Here is a 21,218-nt window from a genome sequence, read left to right on the forward strand (position 1 = left end):
CACACACACACATACACACAGAGTGACACACACGGCCTGGCTGGAAATCAGCAGCCTCCATCTCCCTGGTATGACAGGGTGTGGTAATTATGTCTCTGTGAGAGTGTGTGCTGTTTGCTGGGTGAAAAATGATAATGGGGGTGATTTTTAAGTGCCATATCTCCCGCACGGGTAATGAAAAGTACTTTTAATCCAGTCGGAGGAACGGAGGGGTGGAGGAGAGGAGTGGTTGGGGAGAGGAAGCAGAAGGGTCTGTTGTGATGGGAGGAGAGGAGGAGGAGTGGAGGAATAAGAGAGTGCTCTGAGGGTGGAGGAATGCTGATAGAGGGAGCTGAGGAAACGAGAGAGATGGGTGAGTTCTGTATGGAGATGAGGGGGAGAGGACAAAATGAGGAGCGAGGAGAGGTTTCAAGGCAATCCGGTGGCTGAATCATGCGTGTGTGTGTGTGTCTGTGTGTGTTGACGTGCATGTGCGATAGGGGGGCTTCTGTTGTTGTGCCAGGGGAATGCCTAAGTCTTGGCATGATGCTTGAGCTCAGCAATTAGAATAATTAAGAGGGACTGACAAGCTTTTAGAGTCTCTCCCCCTTCCTCTCTCTTTCTCTTCCTCTCTCATTCATGTTCCAGCTGTAAATGTGGAGTATGTCAGACAACACTATGTCAGTTATGTCAGCTTAACACACACACGTGTTTGTTAGAAGCCTGCGACTGTCAGGTGCACGAGTGCCAGCTACACGAGAGAAACCCTGCAAACTGCGTCGGCTCTTATTTCTCTCACCCACACATTCCACCTAATTTGTGCACACAATAAAGCTTGTTTTAACACAAACGTGTGTGATACATTCGTGCCGCGGAAATCTGTTTTTGAGAGGCCGCGCAGTAAAAGTGCAGTTCGCTAATATTACCCAGGAGTCGGGATTGCTTAACAGGCTTATTACACCTCACAAGTGTAGACTGAAAGAACAGATCTGTTGTTATGAACATGCAAGGTTTTTTTGTGCGTGTGAGAGAGAGAGTTCACTAATGACTTCACATCCCATTAGCGCCTTTGCTTGATATGTCACACTTCATTATGTACTTAAATCATTGGTGCATAAACTTGGAAAGTGTTCGTGCATGTATGAAGCATATTTTCACCAGGGAGTGTGTGGCTATAACAACTTTTGGCTGCAACTCTCTCCTTGCATATGAGACCGATGGGCATTACTGTTTTCTTTTGGGACGTTTTCAGTGAACCAAAACTGTATTGATACCTAATAAAACTATATGGCACACTGACAGGCTGTGTTCTATGCCTTAATATGGAAAGAGACTGCACTAATAAGTGCTCGATAGCAGAGACATATTCATTTGTTCAGCTTTGTGACCAATTTTATTCTTTCTCCGTCTCAAGCTTGGCAATGAACTCAGGATGATTGTTACCGGGTTAGGCTGCATAATCTGTATGCAGGACACCTCGGAGCCACAAATAAATGCCCTTGTCTAAGCAGATACATTTCTGTTTAAATCTGCTTAAGAATTTATAATAGGAGTTTGATATATGGAGAGTTTATTTGTATTCATAATTTACAAGATCTCTTGTGTGTGATTCATAGGTCAATTACTCAAAGAGCCACCACTGTCCAAACATTTATTCTACTGTTTAAGCATGCCTTTGTGTATAAATCCATCATCAAATCCTAAGTGTGAACCATGAGTGTGTTTGCATGCATGAAGGTAGGTTCAGTGTATCAGTGTTTATGTGCACACGCCTGCATGCGTGCATGTGCACGCAGCGCATGTGATATGTTTTAATTCATGGTAAGCAGACAGCAGTGCAGCCAGGCAGGTTGGTTTTATCAGAGTGTGTTTATCTTAATTCCCCTCAGTCTCTTTCAGTCCGACCATCCATTACCCATCTGAGGAGGCAGTGTGCTCTCTTGTGCCTTGCACACAAACACACAAATACACACACACACACACACACACACACTCGCCATGCGCTTAAAATATGATGATATGACTGTGAGAGTATTACTCACCTTGTGTGACTGCCTGTGTCATTGTCAGTTTCTTATGCATTGTTGCCTTGGCTTATATAGAAGATGATGTTTTCATAGCGGTCCATTGTGACCTTGGCTGTGTAAACAGGTTTGTAAAGTAACCATAAGTGAAGGAGAGGAGCAATACTGACAAGGACCCATAAACAGGCTAAGCAGGCCATGCAAACATGACACATATCGCACGTCACGTCACAGCGTATGTCACAGCGTATGTCACAGACGGCGCTTTAAGGACAGGTGTGTGTGTCTACAAAGAGAGAGGGCATCAACATGTAAACAGCGGAGATCCACATTTTCATGCACACAGTCTATGTATGCTCACGCTACATCACCCCCTGCGTGGAGAATGACAAGCTCTTTCGAGGGTATGACCCTCTCCCCACGCTGTTTGTCTTTAGGGTCACGTCCTGGCCTCTAACTCTTGACCCCTGACCTTTAACCTTAGTTTGTCAAGCACCAGACACCAGGACTGCGCTGACAGCTCCCAAAGCCCACTGACCCCAAAAACAGAGAGAGAGAGAGAAAGCCGCAGACAGAGGTAGACAGATTTGACTGTCGACCTCTCTTGGAAGGGAACAGCACACACTCAGCATGAGTTGAACAGTTTACCTGTTCAAATAAGTCAGCGGTGCTTTTATATTATATGAGTAGTGGCTTGGGCAAAAAGAAAGGGAGGTGAAGATTGAGGAGAGGGAGAGAGGGGGAGGAAGTGAGAAATGAGATGGGAGGACAAACATGGGTGAACCTGGCTAGTGGAGGTCATACTCTGCCTGAGGAGACAGGTGCCTTAAGATTAGCCTCCACATTAATAGCCTTTACTTGCTCACACACACAAACGCTCTCTCTCTCTCTCTCACACACAAACGCTCTCTCTCTCTCTCTCACACACACACACACACACACACACACACACACACACACACACACACACACACACACACACACACACATGCATACATGCTGCAAGCCAGTCCTACAGAACTCTTATACCACAGGGACGCAAAACTAGTGAGAACACAGCTCTGACTCTCATATCCTATTTATACATCCTTTCCTGTACATTACAATCCTATTTAGCTCGCCCTGCTTCCTACACAATCCTATTTATGGACTCAGTCCCACCCCACCCCACTGCCGCTGCACACCCCCATACCACTTTCGAATCCTATTTGTGTGCCCCCTCCTCCTGTATGCAGGTACCATCCATCCAAAAGGCTGAGTGTGTAAGCTGTGATTCAGATGAGTGTTTGTGTGTGTGCTTGTGTGTGTTCACCAGTGATTTGTGCGGTAATGTAACACTGAAATTGGAGTAGTCCATGCAGGAATAAGAGAAGCACTGTTCTTGGACTCCTTTTGTTTGCCAACATTAGTCAGTTGTATTGTGACTAACCAACAAGCTTTCTTTTTTCTTCTCTAAAGGCAAAAAACTTGAATTTTGTTTTGGAAATTCAGACTGTCTTCTAAAAGTGAAATGAACCCAAAGTAAGGTGAGACCAGAGGTGTTTGCCCTCTACCTCATCCTCTGTGATCTGATGTAACACACTGCACATCCCCTTCACTGCATTTACAAATCATCCTTTAGACAAGTGTCTGTGTCTTCTGTCCCATCCTATCTCCACCCGTCTCTATGACAGGCCTCTTATCCTCCATTAGTGTATTTAAACAGGACAAAGTGCCTGTCCATATCACGGGCCTGTCTCCACCTGACTCCCCTACCTGTCACTCAAGCAGTGATATGAAAGCTTGCTCATTCTGTTTGAAGATGGCAGATGAAAGGAGAATGGCAGTCCCGGACCTGGTCGGCCTGACAGACTAGATTATAGTTGCCGATCCCGGAGAAGGAGGAGTGTCGGAGGGGAGAGGGCGAGGATGTTCCTGCCTAACTGGATTAGGAGAGGGGGTGAGGGAAAGGTGTATGTAGAGCAAGGGTCTCTGCCTGTCTTTATTAGGAGAAACAGGTGTAGCAAAGTGGGCGTGGAGAGCCGTATGCCCGTTCATATTAGAGAGACAGGTGCAGGTCGGTTTCCCATTTGGGCTTCGGTTTGAGCTGAAGAGCCTGTGTCTCACAGACAGACGTAACGATGATCCAGCAACAGGAAACTTTGCATGCCGAAACAACGTCTCGTACTGATGAAACCGAGAGGGAGACAGACAGACCACCAGAGCACAAGGAGCAGTCACTGTACTGCTGGGGTCAAACTTGTTTGAGTTATATTTATGCTTCGTACAAGTCAAGATAAAGGGATGAGTATGAGCCCATTTTATGATGCTGTGTATGTTTATACTCTTATTAGATAAATGTGTGTCATACAAATACATCACAAATGAAAAAGGATGTAGAGCAGAGGTGTAAAAGGTTATATTTCTGGGACCCTTTCCCCAACAGTATGCTGACGGGGGTCACTGAGGTTTGGACTTCGGAAATTTTCCTTCTAAACAATACCGTAAAAATTGGCATGAATCAGTGTGATGCTCTAGTAGTAACCAACCTTTTCACCTTGTGATATTTGTATTTCAAGTGAGGGAATAATTCTGTGTACTATTTTGCTATTTTTTCATATTTCATAGTTTTGTAGTGTAGTGGTTTACACATTCGGCTAACCAGTGAAAGCTGGATTGCAGCAGATCATTGAAGTGCAGGTGTTAGACCTTAAATATGATACTGGACCTCACTAATTTCCAAATCCTTCTTACAGCCGTGCACAACAGGCTTTAATCTGACCACCAAGAGCCACCAAACTTTACTCTGAACGTCACACGTGTAAATCGCGGTGAATCGTTTTGCACGGTTGTAAAGAAAGTCTCCTTTCAAAGCACAAAACCATCTTTGTCATAGGTCCTTCCACAGTGTGCCTCCAGGACCAGGCAAAGAAACAAAAAAGCACACAGACGCTAAAGGTGAAAACAATGCCAGCCTTGCTGCTGCTGCTGGTAATGACTCGTCCCATTTGGCAGACATTTTTATTCAAAGCAAACACCCGAGTGAAATGTGTGACTGAGCTGAATTTATTAATCATTCAATTAACTAAATGTTCCTTCTTGGTGCGGTTCAGATGAATAGACCGTCAGTATTTAATGCAATCTCATTCTCAGCACACCTCAAGAGAGAAAGCTGAGAACTTAACTGCTCTGCAACTCTTTAATTCCCCCGCGCCCCCGCCCGTCGACGCCTTTTATCCGCATTACTCATTCCCCGGTATGCTTTTGTCATGCTCATTTTTACTTTTTTATTTCTCTGCAGGGTAAATCCTGATTTCTTCTTCTTGTAGCAACAGTTCAAGTCACCCCGCAGTCTGCCGTCTTCATTTCTTTCCCTCTGTGTCTCTCTCTTACCTGCGCTTAGATAGAGGCTTCTTCTGTGTCTTTGGGGCTGGCTGGTAACGACAGTCAGGGCATTCGATCGTATCAGACTATCAGGCCAGTTCAACCATAAATTACCTGCAGCTAACAAAGCGTGATGCTGTAACTATTAAACATGCAGTCAAAGTCACCCCGGCCCACACTGCTAGGTTACACCATCTCACACAGTGTATGAAAGTGCAGGGAGAGTGTTTGTGTGAACGTGGCCAGTCTCTCACTGAAGTGTCAATATTCTCATACAACGTCAAACAGAGATGGTAAAAGCTAATAATACAGAGCGTGGCAGCAAAACTATATTCACCTTATCTCTTTGCTACTATAAAATTAAACTGACACAATTATTATTGTTACTGGTCTTTGTACACAGCTTAAACATAAATGTGTGTACGTTAATAACCTTTCGAATTAATATCATTGTAGAAGAAGAACAACTCAGCCCATCAACCTTTGCAAATGATGATTTCAAAAGCAAATCCTTCCTGAAATATGAGGATGAAATAACAATCTACAATGAAAACCAAATTATGATAAATATTATGATAAATAATATATAGTTACAGCCTTAGAGGATATCTGTGAATTTCTCCAGCACTGAATTTCAAAATGCGTCCACTTCTTTTGTACTGCAAATGGTGCATCATCGTCTTCTCTCATAAGCTAAGAGAAAACAGATCATACTCAGACTATTATGTTAATGATAAAATGGCGTTTGAGGTAATTAGAAATATGTTTAATTTATGTGGGTTCTCGATGGGCTGCTGTTGTAGCTGTGTCCACTGTTTCTGTATGTTTAACTATTTCTTGTGTCAAGACAAAGCTGTGCCTCCCTCTCTCCTGGCTGTATGTGCAAGTCTGTGTTGTTGGCTAATTGAGAGCGTGTTCTGTGCTGCCCTGGAGGTTAGTGTTGGCACACACACACCGTAACAGGACAAATGAGAATACACCCCGCCATCTGCCCAAGAGAGACACTCCCTTGCCCTCTCCTTGTCCCTCTACCCTTGTCCCTTCTCTCCTTTTATTCCTTTCATCTCATTTTTATTCCTTCACGCTCCCACCTACTCATTTCAGCCTACAACCCTCCCTCTGTGTTCCTTGTATTTTCTATATGACATTACTACACTTTGATCCTCCTCTTTGTCTCTTCTGCGCTTCTTGTTTCCTCTTTCTTATTCTCTGCTTCCTGTCTTTCTCTGCCCTGAGCGATTCAGTGAGAGGTGTGTTTGTGTTGTGATGCTGGGGCCACGAGTGTGAAGGTGTTACTGTACTCCGGCCTGAGACTTTCAGAATGCGATCCATAGGGAATGACACCGAAGGTGACCCCGGGTTGGTAACCTTGGAGACCAACTTTATTAAAATGAATTTGAGTAGAGGGGCCATCCTGACAGCAGCATAATTACATCGCAGAGCATCAGCACTAATTTATGCAGCCTGCATTCAACCGGTCAGGAGTGCCGAGATGGGGTCAGCGTGGACACGCAGAAGGCACCCACACACACATACACACACTCTCTGTCTCTCTCTCAAGAACATATTGGCATGCACACATGCACACTCTCACCCTGCCTTACAAACACACACCCATGCACATGGATCAACATACCAGTAAAAATAGGTAAATATGATTCTTTTAAGTAGCACAATGCACACACAATCCCTCTGTAGTGTGTTTGCTGCTTTAAGGGTCACTGCGTGTTTGAGTGTATGCAGGCATGTGTGCCTGACCTGTGTGTTCCAGACACTCTGTGGTTGTGTGTGTGTGTGTGTGTGCAAAAAAGTGTGTGTGAGAGAGAGAGTATATTTAGCGGTGTTATCGAGACAGGTGCTGGACAGGTCTGCTTAGCTGCTGCAGAATGATTGTAGGCTTGCGCTGCTATAAAAGCATAAATACTCACCAACCACTTCATTAGGTACACCTTGCCAGCACTGAATTGAACCCCTTTTAGCTTCAGAACTGCTTTAATTCTTTGTGGCGTGGATTCAACAACGTGCTGCAAATATTCAAACATGTTGAAATGGCAGCTTCACACAGTTGCTGCATATTTGTCAGCTGCACATCTGCAAATTGACTCTCCAGTTCCACCACATCGCAAAGGTGCTCCATTGAATTGAGATCTGTTGACCGAGGTGGTCACTTGAGTACAGTGACCTGACTGTAACATTAATGAAACACGTCTGAAATGATTTGAGCTCTGTTTCAGAGGAGGGATACACTGTGGTCAGAAAGTGATGGACGTGGTCCACGAGAATACACAGGTAGGCTATAGTGTTCGCAGTGTTCCAGAAGAAATCAGGAGTCATTAGACCAGGTGAAGTTTTCAGAGTCTCTCTTTTTGTAAACCCTGGAGATGATTGTGGAAAAATCTCAGTAGATCCGCAATTTCTGAAATACTCATAGCAGTCTGTCTGGCAGCAACAACTCTACCACATTTAAAGTCAAAATCACTTTTCTCCCCCCTTGAAGAGCTGTACTAATAAAGTATCCAGTGAATGCATGTAGAGTATATACATATTCACAGATAAAACTTCCACATATTTTGTTTTTTGAATAAAAGCCCATCAAATGAGGAGAAGATGAATACTATCAGTAATAATTGCCATGTAATAATAATAAAGTATTTGAATGTAATATTGTAGATTGTGATAGCTTCTCATTCACTAAATGGCTAACACTTCAAGATACCCAGCAATGTAATTCGCACGCTGATTAGTAAGCTCCTCTGTAGTCACGAGGCTTCCTTAAAAATGATGCCTTTTTAAATTTTGCTGTGTGTCCCTATTTCTCAGCCTGGTTACAATACAAACAACACTGCCATCCTTTTCCAAGAAGAGTGCAGCTTCTCTGTGTTTGCTTCTGGGTACCAGACGCTTTCCAGTTTCTGTTTATACTCTGATTCTAGTCCGTCTTCTACTGACCGATAAGACAGTAAAAGCATGATTACATTAAAAAAAAAAAACAGCCTTGAAACCATCAGCTAGCATCAACTTTTTAATTTAATTAAATTTTTATTTTGCCAACAATGACCAATAGACTGAACAGGAAGTATTGCAGGGGATATCAGGTATCATGGCTACCAGAAGCCCCCCCCCAAAAGTGACCTTTGTCCTCAAAAGCCAATTCATCAGACAGGCTGATGGGTCGAGAGAGTGGCACACTGCTAACACTTAAAGATTGCCATCCCTCTGTGCTCATTATGCTCAATTAGCAAAATCATTAATGCAATAAGACAATTTTGATAATATCTCATGCTTTTCAGTCAGGTTGCAACACAAACACCTCTGCCATTCTTCCCTAGACACTGCAGCCTTTGTGTTTGACAAGTTTCCGCTAGGCGGTCATGAACTCCATGAACCTCGTGAACCCGGGAATGCAAAGTAGGCCGAGTAAAATGTGAAGCTGAGAGAGGAAAAAGAGGAGGAAGTAGAAGAAGAAGAACGGGAACGGGAAGGATGAAAAAGAAGAAGACAAGGAAGAAAAAAAGAAGATGAAGAAGTCATCAGTGGATGAGAAAATGAGGAAAGTGTAAGAGTAAAGAGGGTGCATGGAGTCGATGGGGGACATGGATATAAGTCACAGCTCCAGTTGCTCAATTGTAGCCGTTGTGACCAAGGGCACGCTAATCTATCCCATTAGCAGATCTCTCTGACTCTCTCATAATGTTACTGCTAGCTGCTCTCCTGTGACATGTTCTTGGTTTGTGTGTGTGTGTGTGTGTGTGTGTGTGTGTGTGTGTGTGTGTGTGTGTGTGTGTGTGTGTGTGTGTGTGTGTGTGTGTGTGTGTGTGTGTGTGTGAGAGACACACAGGAGGAGTTTGTGCACGTGTGTGTGTGTGTGTGTGCAGACAGTGTGAATGAGACAATGCTTTGCCTGTGTGTGTGTGTGTGTATAATGACAGTTCAGCTAGTTGCTCTCCTGTGAAAATGACACGTTCCTGCCAAATTAATATCATTACTATCAGAGTTTAATGGGCCAGTGCTGCCTTCTTATTTAAAACAGAACATCCCTCTCTCTCTACCTCCACCACAAGGGAAAGGGGTGGTTGGAGAATCGGTTAGAGGAAATGACTAACTGAACAAGACAGACAATAGGTCCAGATGATTTTTCTTTAAGCCACAGTCGAAGGAGATTTAAGGTTAATTCGAGTTTGACAGCAAGATAACATAATATTTAGACTCAGAATCAGGGAATATTCAAGTATTCTAATTCTCATTTTGATTCGAAGGATAAACAAACACGACAACACAGAACACTGTTACAGTAAGATTTGGGATTTCTGTGTTGTCGTACTGGATTTTAGGGATGACTGGAAAATTAGCTGCTGCTACTGGCTTGCATTGTCTTTTATGTGTTAGAGGGCAGTTGCCTTCTTTTTGTTGAGGAGTATCTTGACTTGTATGTTTTACCGTATAGTGTTGTAGTCTGTGGTTTTCATTTTCTTTTGCTGTACTTTTAAGCAGGAGAGCGTACATTATAAGCAGTATCTGCTCAGGTGTCATTCTTCACTCAGTCAGCACTGTGATAATGAGTTGATGTGGAGGTCCACTCTGCAGGCTGCCTGTGAATGTAGACACATGCATAGTTGTGTTCACACACATGTGCGCATTTGCACAGTCAGTTCACACGTGAGTATGACTATTGCAAGCTACATTGCGTGTATGTGTGCGTGCGTTGGAGTGTGTGAATATGTCAGGTTGCCGCAGGAGACCAATTAGCTGGTGCATCAGTGGGAAGGTGAGCATACACACACCTGTGTGTGGCCCTGTTACACCAGCTCATCACACAATCACATACGGACAGACAGCATTGCTCTGCTCATAATAGAAACATACTGACACTTACAGTACGTTGACCATATGGAATTATGGCTTCACTGTGTCAAACTGTCAGACGTGACTCACTAGCATGCGTTATGCCAACTAACTTATTACCAACTTAACAAACTTGTGTGAATTACAGCTTATCTGGCTGGTTGTCTTTAGCTATATGTACTTTATTTCTGCGCAGTTCCTCACATTAAAGTGCATCTGCATGCCTTGTCGCACTCATGTGCAGTAGGCGAAATCACAGAGGGATTGAGTCCAGAGTTGCAGGTATCATGCACTGATGCAATTAGGTGAGAGTGAAAAGGAAGATCACAGCCAATAAAGCGGCCAGGCCTCTTCATGTATAATTCAGATTTTTTTATGGTGGGCAATGCACCCATATGGACATGCTAAAGGAAGACTAAGGCTATTTCGAGCCAGAGAAAAACCCTGTTAAAAGCTAATCCCTGCGCCAGAGTCCTACACCTTTTACTGCTCCTTTTTAATGAATAGGTGTCCAATAAGGCCTTTTATTGTCTTAGCATATGTTGCTTTTATTAGGGGAAAATAATTAGGTTGTGCGGATCACTTCGGAAGTCCTCTCACAAGATAAAAATGAGATAGTTTCACAGTCGCTGCGCAAGTCCTTCTGACTCCCCGTCGTTTTCCCCTTGGATGCATTGTGTCCTAGCTCCTTCATCTCCTCCTCCTGCTTCGTTTCCTACTCATACCGGTCTCTCCTTACTTCTTTATGCCCTCCCCTCCCCTCCTTGTCCTTTGCATTCCCTGCACTTCGTTTCTTACCTCCTCTTCTATTGTTCCCTTGAACATGGGAGCATTAAATGTATGCAGCGATGTCGCGTTGGACTGCACATTTACACAAGCATATAACAGTTGAACAATCACTGTGTGACAGGAGGCTGTTGATGACTGACACTTGGTTGATCTTATCTGGCGCAAAAGGGGTAAAGGGAGGGCCGTGGAGAAAAAGGAGAGAGAAATAGTGCAGAGGCATTGGGGGTTTTGCTGCGCTTTGTGTTGTGTTCTGTCACTCCTGCAGTTTACCCCTCTGCTCCTTTTTCTGTTTGCCTTCACATGCTTCACTGTATTACAGAAAGAAAGACCGTTGACAGTGCTCATCTGTGATTCAGGGCTCCAGGGAAAGAGATCCTTTTACCTCCAAGAGGTCCTACTATGACCATTTACCCGTGAGGCCTCAGTTACAGTGGGTCTGTACGCCCACTTCAGTGAGTTATGGGGATGGAGGAGGATGAAGTTGCAGGGGAATAAGGATCTACACACGGTTGATGGAGAAGATAGGGCTGAGAAAGAAGCAGGGGGTAAGGCAGATAGACACAGAGAATGAGGAGGTAGGATAAAGGAAGGGAATGTGAAGCAGGGAGGGGGGAAGCCGGTCCCTCCATCCAATCCTTAATGCCCCTCAGGGGAGCACGATGCCTGTAGGTGAGTATTAGCCATCAGCCTGTGCGCTAATCGACATTATGAAATAGCGTTTAGTGCATACAGATGACCAGAAGTACACTAGTCACTGGAACGAACCATGATGCGAAGATCTGATCTTCTCTGGGGATCTAACCAGGCTCTCAGTTTATACATAATAGAGTTTTCTTTATGTTTTTTTTTTTTTAAAGAACAGAGCACTTTTGACTTTTGGTTATCTAACGTTACCTCAGTCAGGGTGACGGAGGCCACCTCGGATTCATGGTTGTGAGTGTCAGGGTGCTTTCTGAAGTGTGCGCTGGGGTGTTTTAGGTGCTAATCTCTTCTCATCTTGGTTGAGTGCTCAAGCTGAATAGAAGGGCAGCTTGTTTATCTGTGGGGACCGCATTACCCAGGATTCCCTCTACAGCTGGGCCGGGCACGCTCAGCTGAGCTGTCAGCTCGCAGAGGTTACTACAGCTGAGGGCAAAGATGGCTCTGAACGCACACCGTCGTACACACATAAACTGCACAAAAACCAAGCTTTGATTTCAATGGTTATTTATTAAATGTAAAATATCTTTAGCACAGATTAAAAATCAGACACCTCCATCTATTTTAAACATCACAGGTTCAGGGTGGAAAAAAAAGAAAAACATTCCTGGAACAGAATCACAATCAGTTTGGAGTCCCACTTTTCAGGATAGTTACTCCACGAGGCGTGGCAGAGGGCTGAGGCAAAAACTGCACTCCTCCTCTTTACTAAGACTACAAGCCAGGAAATACTTTTCCAATTGAGTGCCGTAGCCTTATGACACTGGATGGTTAAAAACGACTTTTCTCAAAGTACTTGTCTTTAGAATCCAGATGTTTTACTAGTTACAAATGAGGACAGAAAACATGTCAGTTTTCCTAAAATGCGACTGTCTAAAATGGGCTAAAAATAGTAGGTTCTCCAGATTATTAAACTTAGGAAAAAAAAATTTGTACCTTTGCACATATATAGAGGGCCTTCACACTGCAAACACTGATTTACAGTATGCTGTACAGTATGTGTGCTTCGGGCCAGGCACAAACTTTTTAAATTGTGTCCCAGGCGCAAAGCGCTTTGCCAAAACTTAGCACTGCTGCTGAATTGGAGTGCCATCACAGAGGTCAGCTGGTGGACACTCCTCCTCTCTTCTATTCTCTGCCTCAACCCTCGCTGCTGTACAAATGCCAACTGACAACAACTGACACAGATGGTGAGCAGAAACACAGGACAGGCAAAGGGAGAGAACCACCCACAGGAGTAAGAAAACAGGAAGACTCTACACACACTGTCCAAGAGAGGATATTGCCTGACAATATTACCAACGCATTTATTTTAAACTTTTTTTTATTTGAATCTTTTACTTTTTCTACTTTTTTATATTATTTTTTATAGCACATGCCATATGAGAATTTGGGGATTATAAAAGTACCTGAAAGAATTGCTAGGTGTTCAGCATGCATAGCCATTAGTATTTACAGGTTTGTATGTACAGGGATGGGCCAAAAACAGACTGCTCTACAGTACTGGGTTATTTACATCCAGGTCAGAGGGAGAGGTCAATGACGTAACTACAGATGTGGGGGTCAAAGGGTCACATGCACAGGGTCAGAGAAAGCTTATACAACTCGGACGATGAAGACACAAAACAGAACACGGCAAAGTAACAATACTGTTAATTCAACATCACATCTCCCCCACGTACCCTTTTTGCTTTTGATACGCTCAGTAAGATGTTCTCAACAACGGGTTATTGCGTAACACTATACAAGGACATTTCTATTGCAAGTCCATGAGGTCCTTGGGTATTGAGTCAATGCTGAGATTGGAAGACTTGGATCTGGTCCCAGAGCAGTTCCAGAACCGTAGTGTTGAATCCCAGGCTAAGTACAGGCTTATTGCCACTTATCAGCAGTCAGCTTATTGCAGGGTGTTTTGTAAGTCTTTCCTCAGTGTTTATGTTTATTTTTATTACCCACAAAGGAAGATCTACACACACGTAATCTATAAAACCTGCTTCTGCACTTGGCATTGGTTTATCATATTGCTGAGATCTTTGCATTTTATTTTTAGCATAGAGAAAAATTTTCGGTTTGGAGATGTTTTGGTTGGTTTGGATCCTCCTTGTCTGTCCCCTTCCTCTCTCCCTCCCTCCCTCCCTCCTAGAATCAGTGTGGTGGTAACAGAGCTAGTTTTGTTTTGGGGAATGTGAAAGTGAAGTCTGAAGTCATCCAAAGAAGTCATGCTTAAGTCTAAAGTGGAATTGCAAGATGGTCGTCTAAAGGATTTAAAGAGTTTCCCTCTCAAAGCATTTAAAGTTAGATTTGTAACTGCATTCCTATACTTGTCTCACTTTTTATTTTTTGGACTAAAATGCCTGAAGAGGCCAATTCCGAAAGAGTATCCAAGGACAAGTCTTATTTTTTGGAGCTTAAGTCAGTGTCAAGTCAGCTTCTCTGGGCAGACGTCGTAGCTCTGGGTACCATAGATGTCTCTGATAATAAAACTACTGTAGTCAAGGTAATGCTTCACATTAAGGTGCACAGTATAGAAAGACACACACCCATCATTTTGTAGACAGCTTAATTTACAGACTTAATCTACAGTTTAACTCGGATTAGAAATCATCTTTGGACGGCACAGATGTGTTCGATGCACACTGGTTTAGTGACATTACCTTCCGTGCGGGTTGTTCATATGTGTATCTGTTCGTGCTTGTGCGCAGATACGCTCTTGTGTTCAGGCAGCGTGTAACTGTAAGTGTAGCGAAATCCTTGCCCGCCACCTACTTGCCTGGTATCTGCAAACACACACACGCGCACACACACAGTGATAAATGGCTGTGGTGGGTGGTTGAGCATGTTAATGCCTAATCTCATCAGCCTTATCTTTTACAGAGGTCACAAGGTCAAGTGGCGAGGGGGATGAGCTAAACACCAATAAGATAGCACATTGCTGGGCACACCGCACAAACAGCCCATGTACTGCTCCGTTTGTCACTAACTGCATGCGTGGCAGCCAGCAGAGAAGCTTTTTCTAAAGAATAGAAATACCTTTCAGATTTCAGCCACATAAATCTGGATTCTGAACATGAAAGTTGTTTTTTTTATATCAATATTTAAACCCAACTGTCTGGTAATTGGACGCAAACAAACTTGTCTGAAAGTCAGCCAAGTTCAAGGTGGTGTCAGGGAGTCAGAGCCGGCGGCGCTGAAATCTTCAGTGAAGTTTAAAAGGCATTTGGCTTTCAGGCGAGCTAAATCAGATGCCCTAAGTGAGAGAGATGAGTTGAACTGAGTGCGTGTGAACCTGCAACTCAGAGACACTGCTTGGCATTTGTCGGTCTTTGATATGGCGACATGTGATGTGGATGAAGTTATCGCCTCACTGGCAGGTGAGACAGACAGCGGCACACAGAGAGATGCTGCCTTTTTCATCTGCTGTTTACGAGCTCTCTCATCACGGAGCACTTCAAACACGCTCAATCTGCTTCTGCGACGTTACACACCAGGGCTCCTCCTGGTGGAACTTTACTCAGAGCTTAGAGGGAGTTGTGTGTGGGTGCCCGTTTTGGTTTGCGTGTGTCGATGAGAGAAACATTTCCTGGAATCTGCTTTATGCGTGTGTGTTTTTGTGTTCGTAGCATTTGCATTTTGGTGCATATTTTTGTACTAGGCTGTGAAAGCTTTAGATGACATAGGATCTTGCCACTTTTAGTGTGCTGGCCTGTGCTTTGGGAATCTGTTCAAACAGTTGGCCTGTAATGTGCCTCCATTACGCATGTGTGTACGTTTGTGTGTGTTGCCCGCGTTTGACTACTGCATATACGTGGTTGTCTCAGTGTGTGCCAGTGCTCTGTGCTAAACACTAGCCTTCAGTCATCACATCAGTGTTCCCTCTCATTCTTTCTGCCCCCACCCCCGTCTCACTCTCGCTCCCTCACATCAGGAGATAAAGAGGCGAGCCATTTCATGTGGCCGCATAGAAGTCGTCTCCAGCCCTGGAGTTTGCAGGGAAGCTGTCACAGCAGCTTTTAGCCGGAGCTGCAGCATGAAAGATCCCTCTTTGAGCGGTCGGGTTATGTGTGTAATTCTCTCTGACGTGTTTATTCTGCCGCAGTTTCAGCTTTCATTTTCAAATGTCACAGAAATCTCTCTCCGTGAATATCCTTGCTAATTACTGACTGATGGGATGGGGTGTATTAGAGAACTTAGCAGGTTGCGTAAAAATACTGTTTCACTTTTACAGCGCGTCTCGGCTTGAGACGACGTGTAACAGAGTGAGTTTTCCGGGCTGAGTGATCTTCAGGTTTAAACTTGCCTTGAGAGAATTACTGAGAAAGAACTGGAGGGAAAACCGTGCGACGTGTTTGTGTGTTGTACGCAACAACCAAAAAACTTTTGATTTAAATACTTAGTTGTACTTGTATTTTCCAGCACTTGAATATTAATAAACATCACGTGAAAAATATACATATTGATAATCATGGCATTGAAACCTGCTGTTCACACATCGCACATCAGAGCTGTAGTTTCCCTGGTGACTCCCATCCAGACAGGAGCTGGTGTAATATTTTTGTTCCCGCCTTATCCTCTGTGAGTCTATACATCTGTAGCATTCACACGGTCCCACATAGCGAGATGTCCTATACACACCTGGCTGAGAAATAAATAAATAAATATATGTATATAAATATATATACAGTAAGGAGTTATATGACCCAGTCATCGGGATGCAGGGAGAGGGGAGAGACGGTGTGTGCACGAGTCTTTTTTCCCCCCCTGTAGACACAGTCCTGCTGTCTCTTTTTGTCTGTGTGTGTATGCGTGTGTCTGTCTATGCGTGTGTGGGTCTCACAGAGGACAAAGGAATGTGGTCAGAGTCTGCTTTATGTCCTCTGTCTTTTCCTCCATACAGCACACATCCTAAAGTCTGCGTGTCGTTAGACGAGTTCTCCATATTTTGTCTGCTCCTGCAGGCCGACGCCGCCTTGCTGTCTCAGCGTCGTGATTCGTCCACTGATTCTTCTTCTTCTTCTTTTTTTTTTTTTTTTTGTCTGTCCACAGCAACAAGGGGCGGCCACCACAGTGTACTGTGCGGTAGCACCGGAGCTGGAAGGGCTGGGCGGCATGTACTTCAACAACTGCTTCCGCTGCCAGACATCCGCCCAGGCCCAGGATCCGAGCAGTGCTACGAGCCTGTGGGAGCCTGTGGGAGCTGAGCGAGCGCCTGGTCGCAGAGAGGTCAGTGGGCATACAGGCCCTCTAATGGACAGAAGACGAAGAGGAAGAGGAGGGCAACTAGCCAAAGAGGAATCAGAAAGGAAACAGCTGATGTTTCGTTAGGTGTGGACTAACTGTAAGAGCTGCCAAACCATGGAAGCCCATCTGGATATGTCACATCACTACAGCGTCTAAAACACTAAATATACAGCACAGGAGGGGATTTCATATACAATCTATTGAATTAGTTAAAGTTTAAGTGAAGTTAAGCTCTGCTGTAGTATTTTAAAACCGGGAGTGGGGGGAAAGGTGAAGATCTGAGCCGAACCTGTCACAGTTTGTTCTTTGTCTGTTTCTCTCTGTAACCTTTTTAAGCTCTAAAGTCCTTTTTTTCTCAAACGTCTACTTAAATTAGATGTAAACAAAATGCAAATGACCTGTTTTGATAACAATACAAGGTTTAACTAGTAAGCATACACTCTACGGCATATGCATCTGATTCCAGCAATAGTGGGCTATCAGCAAATATAATGTCTTCCCAATTAATGTCTCTAAGTTCAATATCCTCTTGTCTAGTTCTATGTTGGTGTTTATGTTTCCTATTCTGATACAGAGCGCTTGCTAATCGTTGTGCTAAATCTTTTTGGGCAAGAAGAAATAAATAGTAATGGGCATGTGAAACTTATTGAATTACAAACCCAGTAGAGGTGTGATTCTAATGGCTATGTACACAATTTTGCAATACTTATATTTCTTATCAACGTCCCTATTTGTTTTCTGTACAGTATTTACAACATCCTGATTTCTGGCCATGTGCTAAAGGGGGGTGGACATCATATTTTTTTCTGCTATTTTACTCAACCTAAGTATTGACAATCTATGCTCTGGTAAGTTACAATTTGGAGATATTTATGGGTTAATCTTTGTCCATTTGAATGACAAATACAGAAGGTGGAGAATTTTATTTACAGAGTCCAGGATCTTTAATTTCTTCAGTTCTCCCTTTTTTTTTTTTTCTTTTTTTTTTTTTTTGTTTAAATCATCCGCTTTAGTATTGAACTCCGGCTTTGGATTTGCTGTGGATTGGTTGCCCTGAAGCCACAGGGGGTGGGACGCTTTTGAGACATTGTGCTTTATGGCAGTCCGGATGCCGTAGGTTGGTCTTGAAACAGCATTCTAGTGTCATGATATCTGCAAAAAACACACACAAAGAGAAACAAGTCAATAAAAATCTGTTGTACAGAAATATGTGAATTCCTTCTATAGAAGTCTGAAGACAATTAGGTGGGATATTTGTGTGGGGAGCTGAGAAGTACGCAACAAGTCTAAGTACGACAGTTTCCAGTTTTCCAGATTGTACTAACCAGGTATGAACATCACAGAGTTAAAAGCTGTTTTTACAGTATTTTTTCCCCTCTGACAGAACAGGAAATGCACTCATCATGTATTCAAAGAACAGATCAATCAATGCAATCGTACGTTTGACCAGCACCCTCACACATGAATCCTCATTGTGTTTCCTTCTGTAGAGAATCATCAGAATGACACAGCACCACAGTTATACTTAATATAATTTACTCTCACACATTGTTCTTTTCTTCCCTTCCTGGCAGACATACTGAAGAGAAGAAAAAAAAAAAAAGCACAGGAACAGACAGAACATTCAGAAACATGCTGTGCCCTGCACAGAAACTGATACTGCTGTTATAATCTGTTCTGTACCCAGAGTACAGGTGTCTTATCGCTGTCCTTTCACAGCACTGCACACACCTGGAACAGAGATGCAGTACAAACACTCACATGCACACACACACAGAGCAGGAACAGTCAGCAACCCGCATGCACAGTACAGCAAGCAAAACAACATTTTATTAAACTGTCCAGAATCTTTTTGCCTCTTTATTTTGCATCAGATTGAACAAACGGTATAAATAACGTGTGTTTAAAAATTGTTTGTGTCTGAAAAAACTAAAAATACAGAAATCTGTCATAAACAGACGAGGAGTTGAACACTAATAAAGGATGTTCCCAGCTGCTGTCCATGGTGCTGATAAGGCTCAGGCCCTTTCATGGTCATACTTTGGCAAACATGAGAATTCGCCTACTTGCCAATCAGTTACAGAGCATTTTGTGTATGTGCTGACATGAGCCTCTGTGAGAGACGTTTTCCCTTCCCGAGTGTGTGACTGATCAAGTCGTGAGCAGATGTACTCGCCAGTGTGTTAAGCACGTCAGCTGTTTAGTTTCCCTCTGTTTTATTTTGATTTAGTTTGTCTGTCCTGATGTGTTCCGTTGTTTTGTCTTTGTTGACTTCATATGTGGTTTATTAAAATTGTTTGGGGTTTTTTTTTTGCTCTATTGGGTCTCTAAAAATTAGGTCTCACTTCTTGTTCTCACACTTCACCACTACTGAAATATAATCTTATTCAAAGGGATTCTGACTTGTTCAAATAGTTATGTTATTGTAGGCTCTTATAGCCTCCTGAAATGATCTTAAAGAGTGTAATTCTACACCTGGGACTTCTGTAATGTTAGCCCGCTTTCCCCAACCTCTCTGCTGGAGGAGAAACTCAGAATAAAATAACCATAATGCTGTTTATGACTATATATCAAGAAACTGGTACTAATGATGAAGGCTGTATGCTGGAAACACATCAGTTTGACTGATACATCTCAGAAGTGCTGCAAATTTTATATTATCACAGTCTGACACCAGCTAAAGCACTTTATACACGTGCGATCATGTAACGTAGACCATTTGTGGCCTACAGATATCGCCGCTCTCGACTAAAAGTGCAGGCTTAGTCTATCAGTCGCAATTCTATGTAAGCTGAGCATATAAGAAAGCCTTTGACAGAAGGGCCAGATTCAGAACTCAAAGGAGAATCTTCAGGAGAATTACAAACAACTAGACTTGTATGCGGGTGTGCACTGCAGTGGCAGATCAGTGGGTGTGTGCCTGAGTGAAGTGGGAGGGTCCTGCCTGGCTTTCATGCAAAGTCTTATCGATCGGGCCCTATCGGAATCATCTGATAGCTAATCAATATGCTACACTTCCTCTCAGCGAGCAGAGAAGAAGGAGAAGCACGACTCTCGCAAGAGGAGGACCTTGATCCTTTGACCCAACAGTTAAGGCTCGACACACACAGACGCACACACACACAGTCACAGTCTGTTTCCCTTCATTTCTTTTTCTCTTTATTCCAATTCTTAGAATAACGACACCCAACAATGTAATAACTGAAAGCCCGTGTTAAGCAAATAACCGATATACATTAGAATGTTATTTTAATTAGTCGGATTTACAGTTGAGTTTTTTCCCCCTTCACTGAGTTCATTTCAATTTGGGCAGTAATTGTTTACGACTGATCATTTCATTTTCCATTATTGTTTTTATTTCTTCTTGTGATTAATTTCACCTCTCAAAGAATAATTATGAGAGGATTGATTTGATTATGCCTTTGTTCTGCTCCTATTGGCTCCATCGACCGAAGGAATGCCATGTTGCCATTTCGAGCGGATATATTTAATGATCACAATCAATGTTAAAGCTCTCTCTAGACTCAACTAACCCAATAAATATCTGCCAGGAGGAAATTTACCATCTAACTACAGCAGGCAATAAAGTCTTACTCTGTGTTATCCTCCCTCCCCACTGCTCTCTTTTAATCTCTCTCTTTTGAGGATGGCATTAGGATGAAAACTGATGATCAGTTTTCATAAAGTACCACAGCAGAGTCAATGGAAATACGATTTTCTTTCAATATCTCACGATTTGGATTGCTTGCAGGCTGCTTTTTTGATAGAGTCTTAAATTATATATATTTTAAAATTAAAAGATTATTTCCCCAGGCTCCTTTCCCCTTAATTAGCCCACTTTAATATAAAAATTTGCCTGTCAAAATGTTTTTTATGTCTTGTTTGCAGATTCTTAAAGAAATACTTTAATTCTGTTTCAGTATTACAAAAACAGACATTTTTCCCCCCAGTCTCTTCATGCAATTACTGTACCATTGATTTCTGAGATGAAATGAATAAAAAGCAGTAAAAAAAGAGTTATTTTTTGGGCACATTATTATTATTATTATTATTAAAAGAATGCATTGTAAAGATCATGCAACTGCCACATATGGCAGGAAGTGGAGCATTTTAAGGTGAGTTCTCTTTTAAATGATTAAAAAAATATGTGTAACATGCATGCAAAAGTAGATGTTTTTAATCCATGGCAATGCTTCAGTTCATCATTTATTCTTCCATGAAGACTCATAGTCATGGTAACATTTGAATCCAAGTTTACTGAGCTTGTTCACTATCAAATGCACT

At 42.9% G+C, this 21,218-nt stretch overlaps 2 protein-coding genes across 2 annotated transcripts in view; one reads left to right on the plus strand and one right to left on the minus strand.

Annotated features, from left to right (window-relative positions):
- The window catches only part of wwox (WW domain containing oxidoreductase), a 141,678-nt gene extending 122,425 nt beyond the window's left edge, over window positions 1–19,253 (plus strand). The window contains 2 exon segments of the mRNA XM_085411985.1: window positions 16,740–16,865; window positions 16,867–19,253. Of these exon segments, the coding sequence (XP_085268111.1) occupies window positions 16,740–16,865; window positions 16,867–16,941 (201 nt within the window). The 3' untranslated portion in view covers window positions 16,942–19,253.
- Window positions 17,892–21,218, minus strand: part of mafb (MAF bZIP transcription factor b) — a 45,465-nt gene continuing 42,138 nt past the window's right edge. The window contains exon 3 of the mRNA XM_085411986.1: window positions 17,892–18,086. The gene's annotated coding sequence lies outside the window, so the exon portion shown is untranslated. The remainder of the gene's footprint in view (window positions 18,087–21,218) is intronic.

Source organism: Rhamphochromis longiceps, linkage group LG7 (genome assembly GCF_057381845.1).
Source record: "Rhamphochromis longiceps isolate RC_006_pf linkage group LG7, R_longiceps_female_GT1.1, whole genome shotgun sequence".
Taxonomy (NCBI): Eukaryota; Metazoa; Chordata; class Actinopteri; order Cichliformes; family Cichlidae; genus Rhamphochromis; species Rhamphochromis longiceps.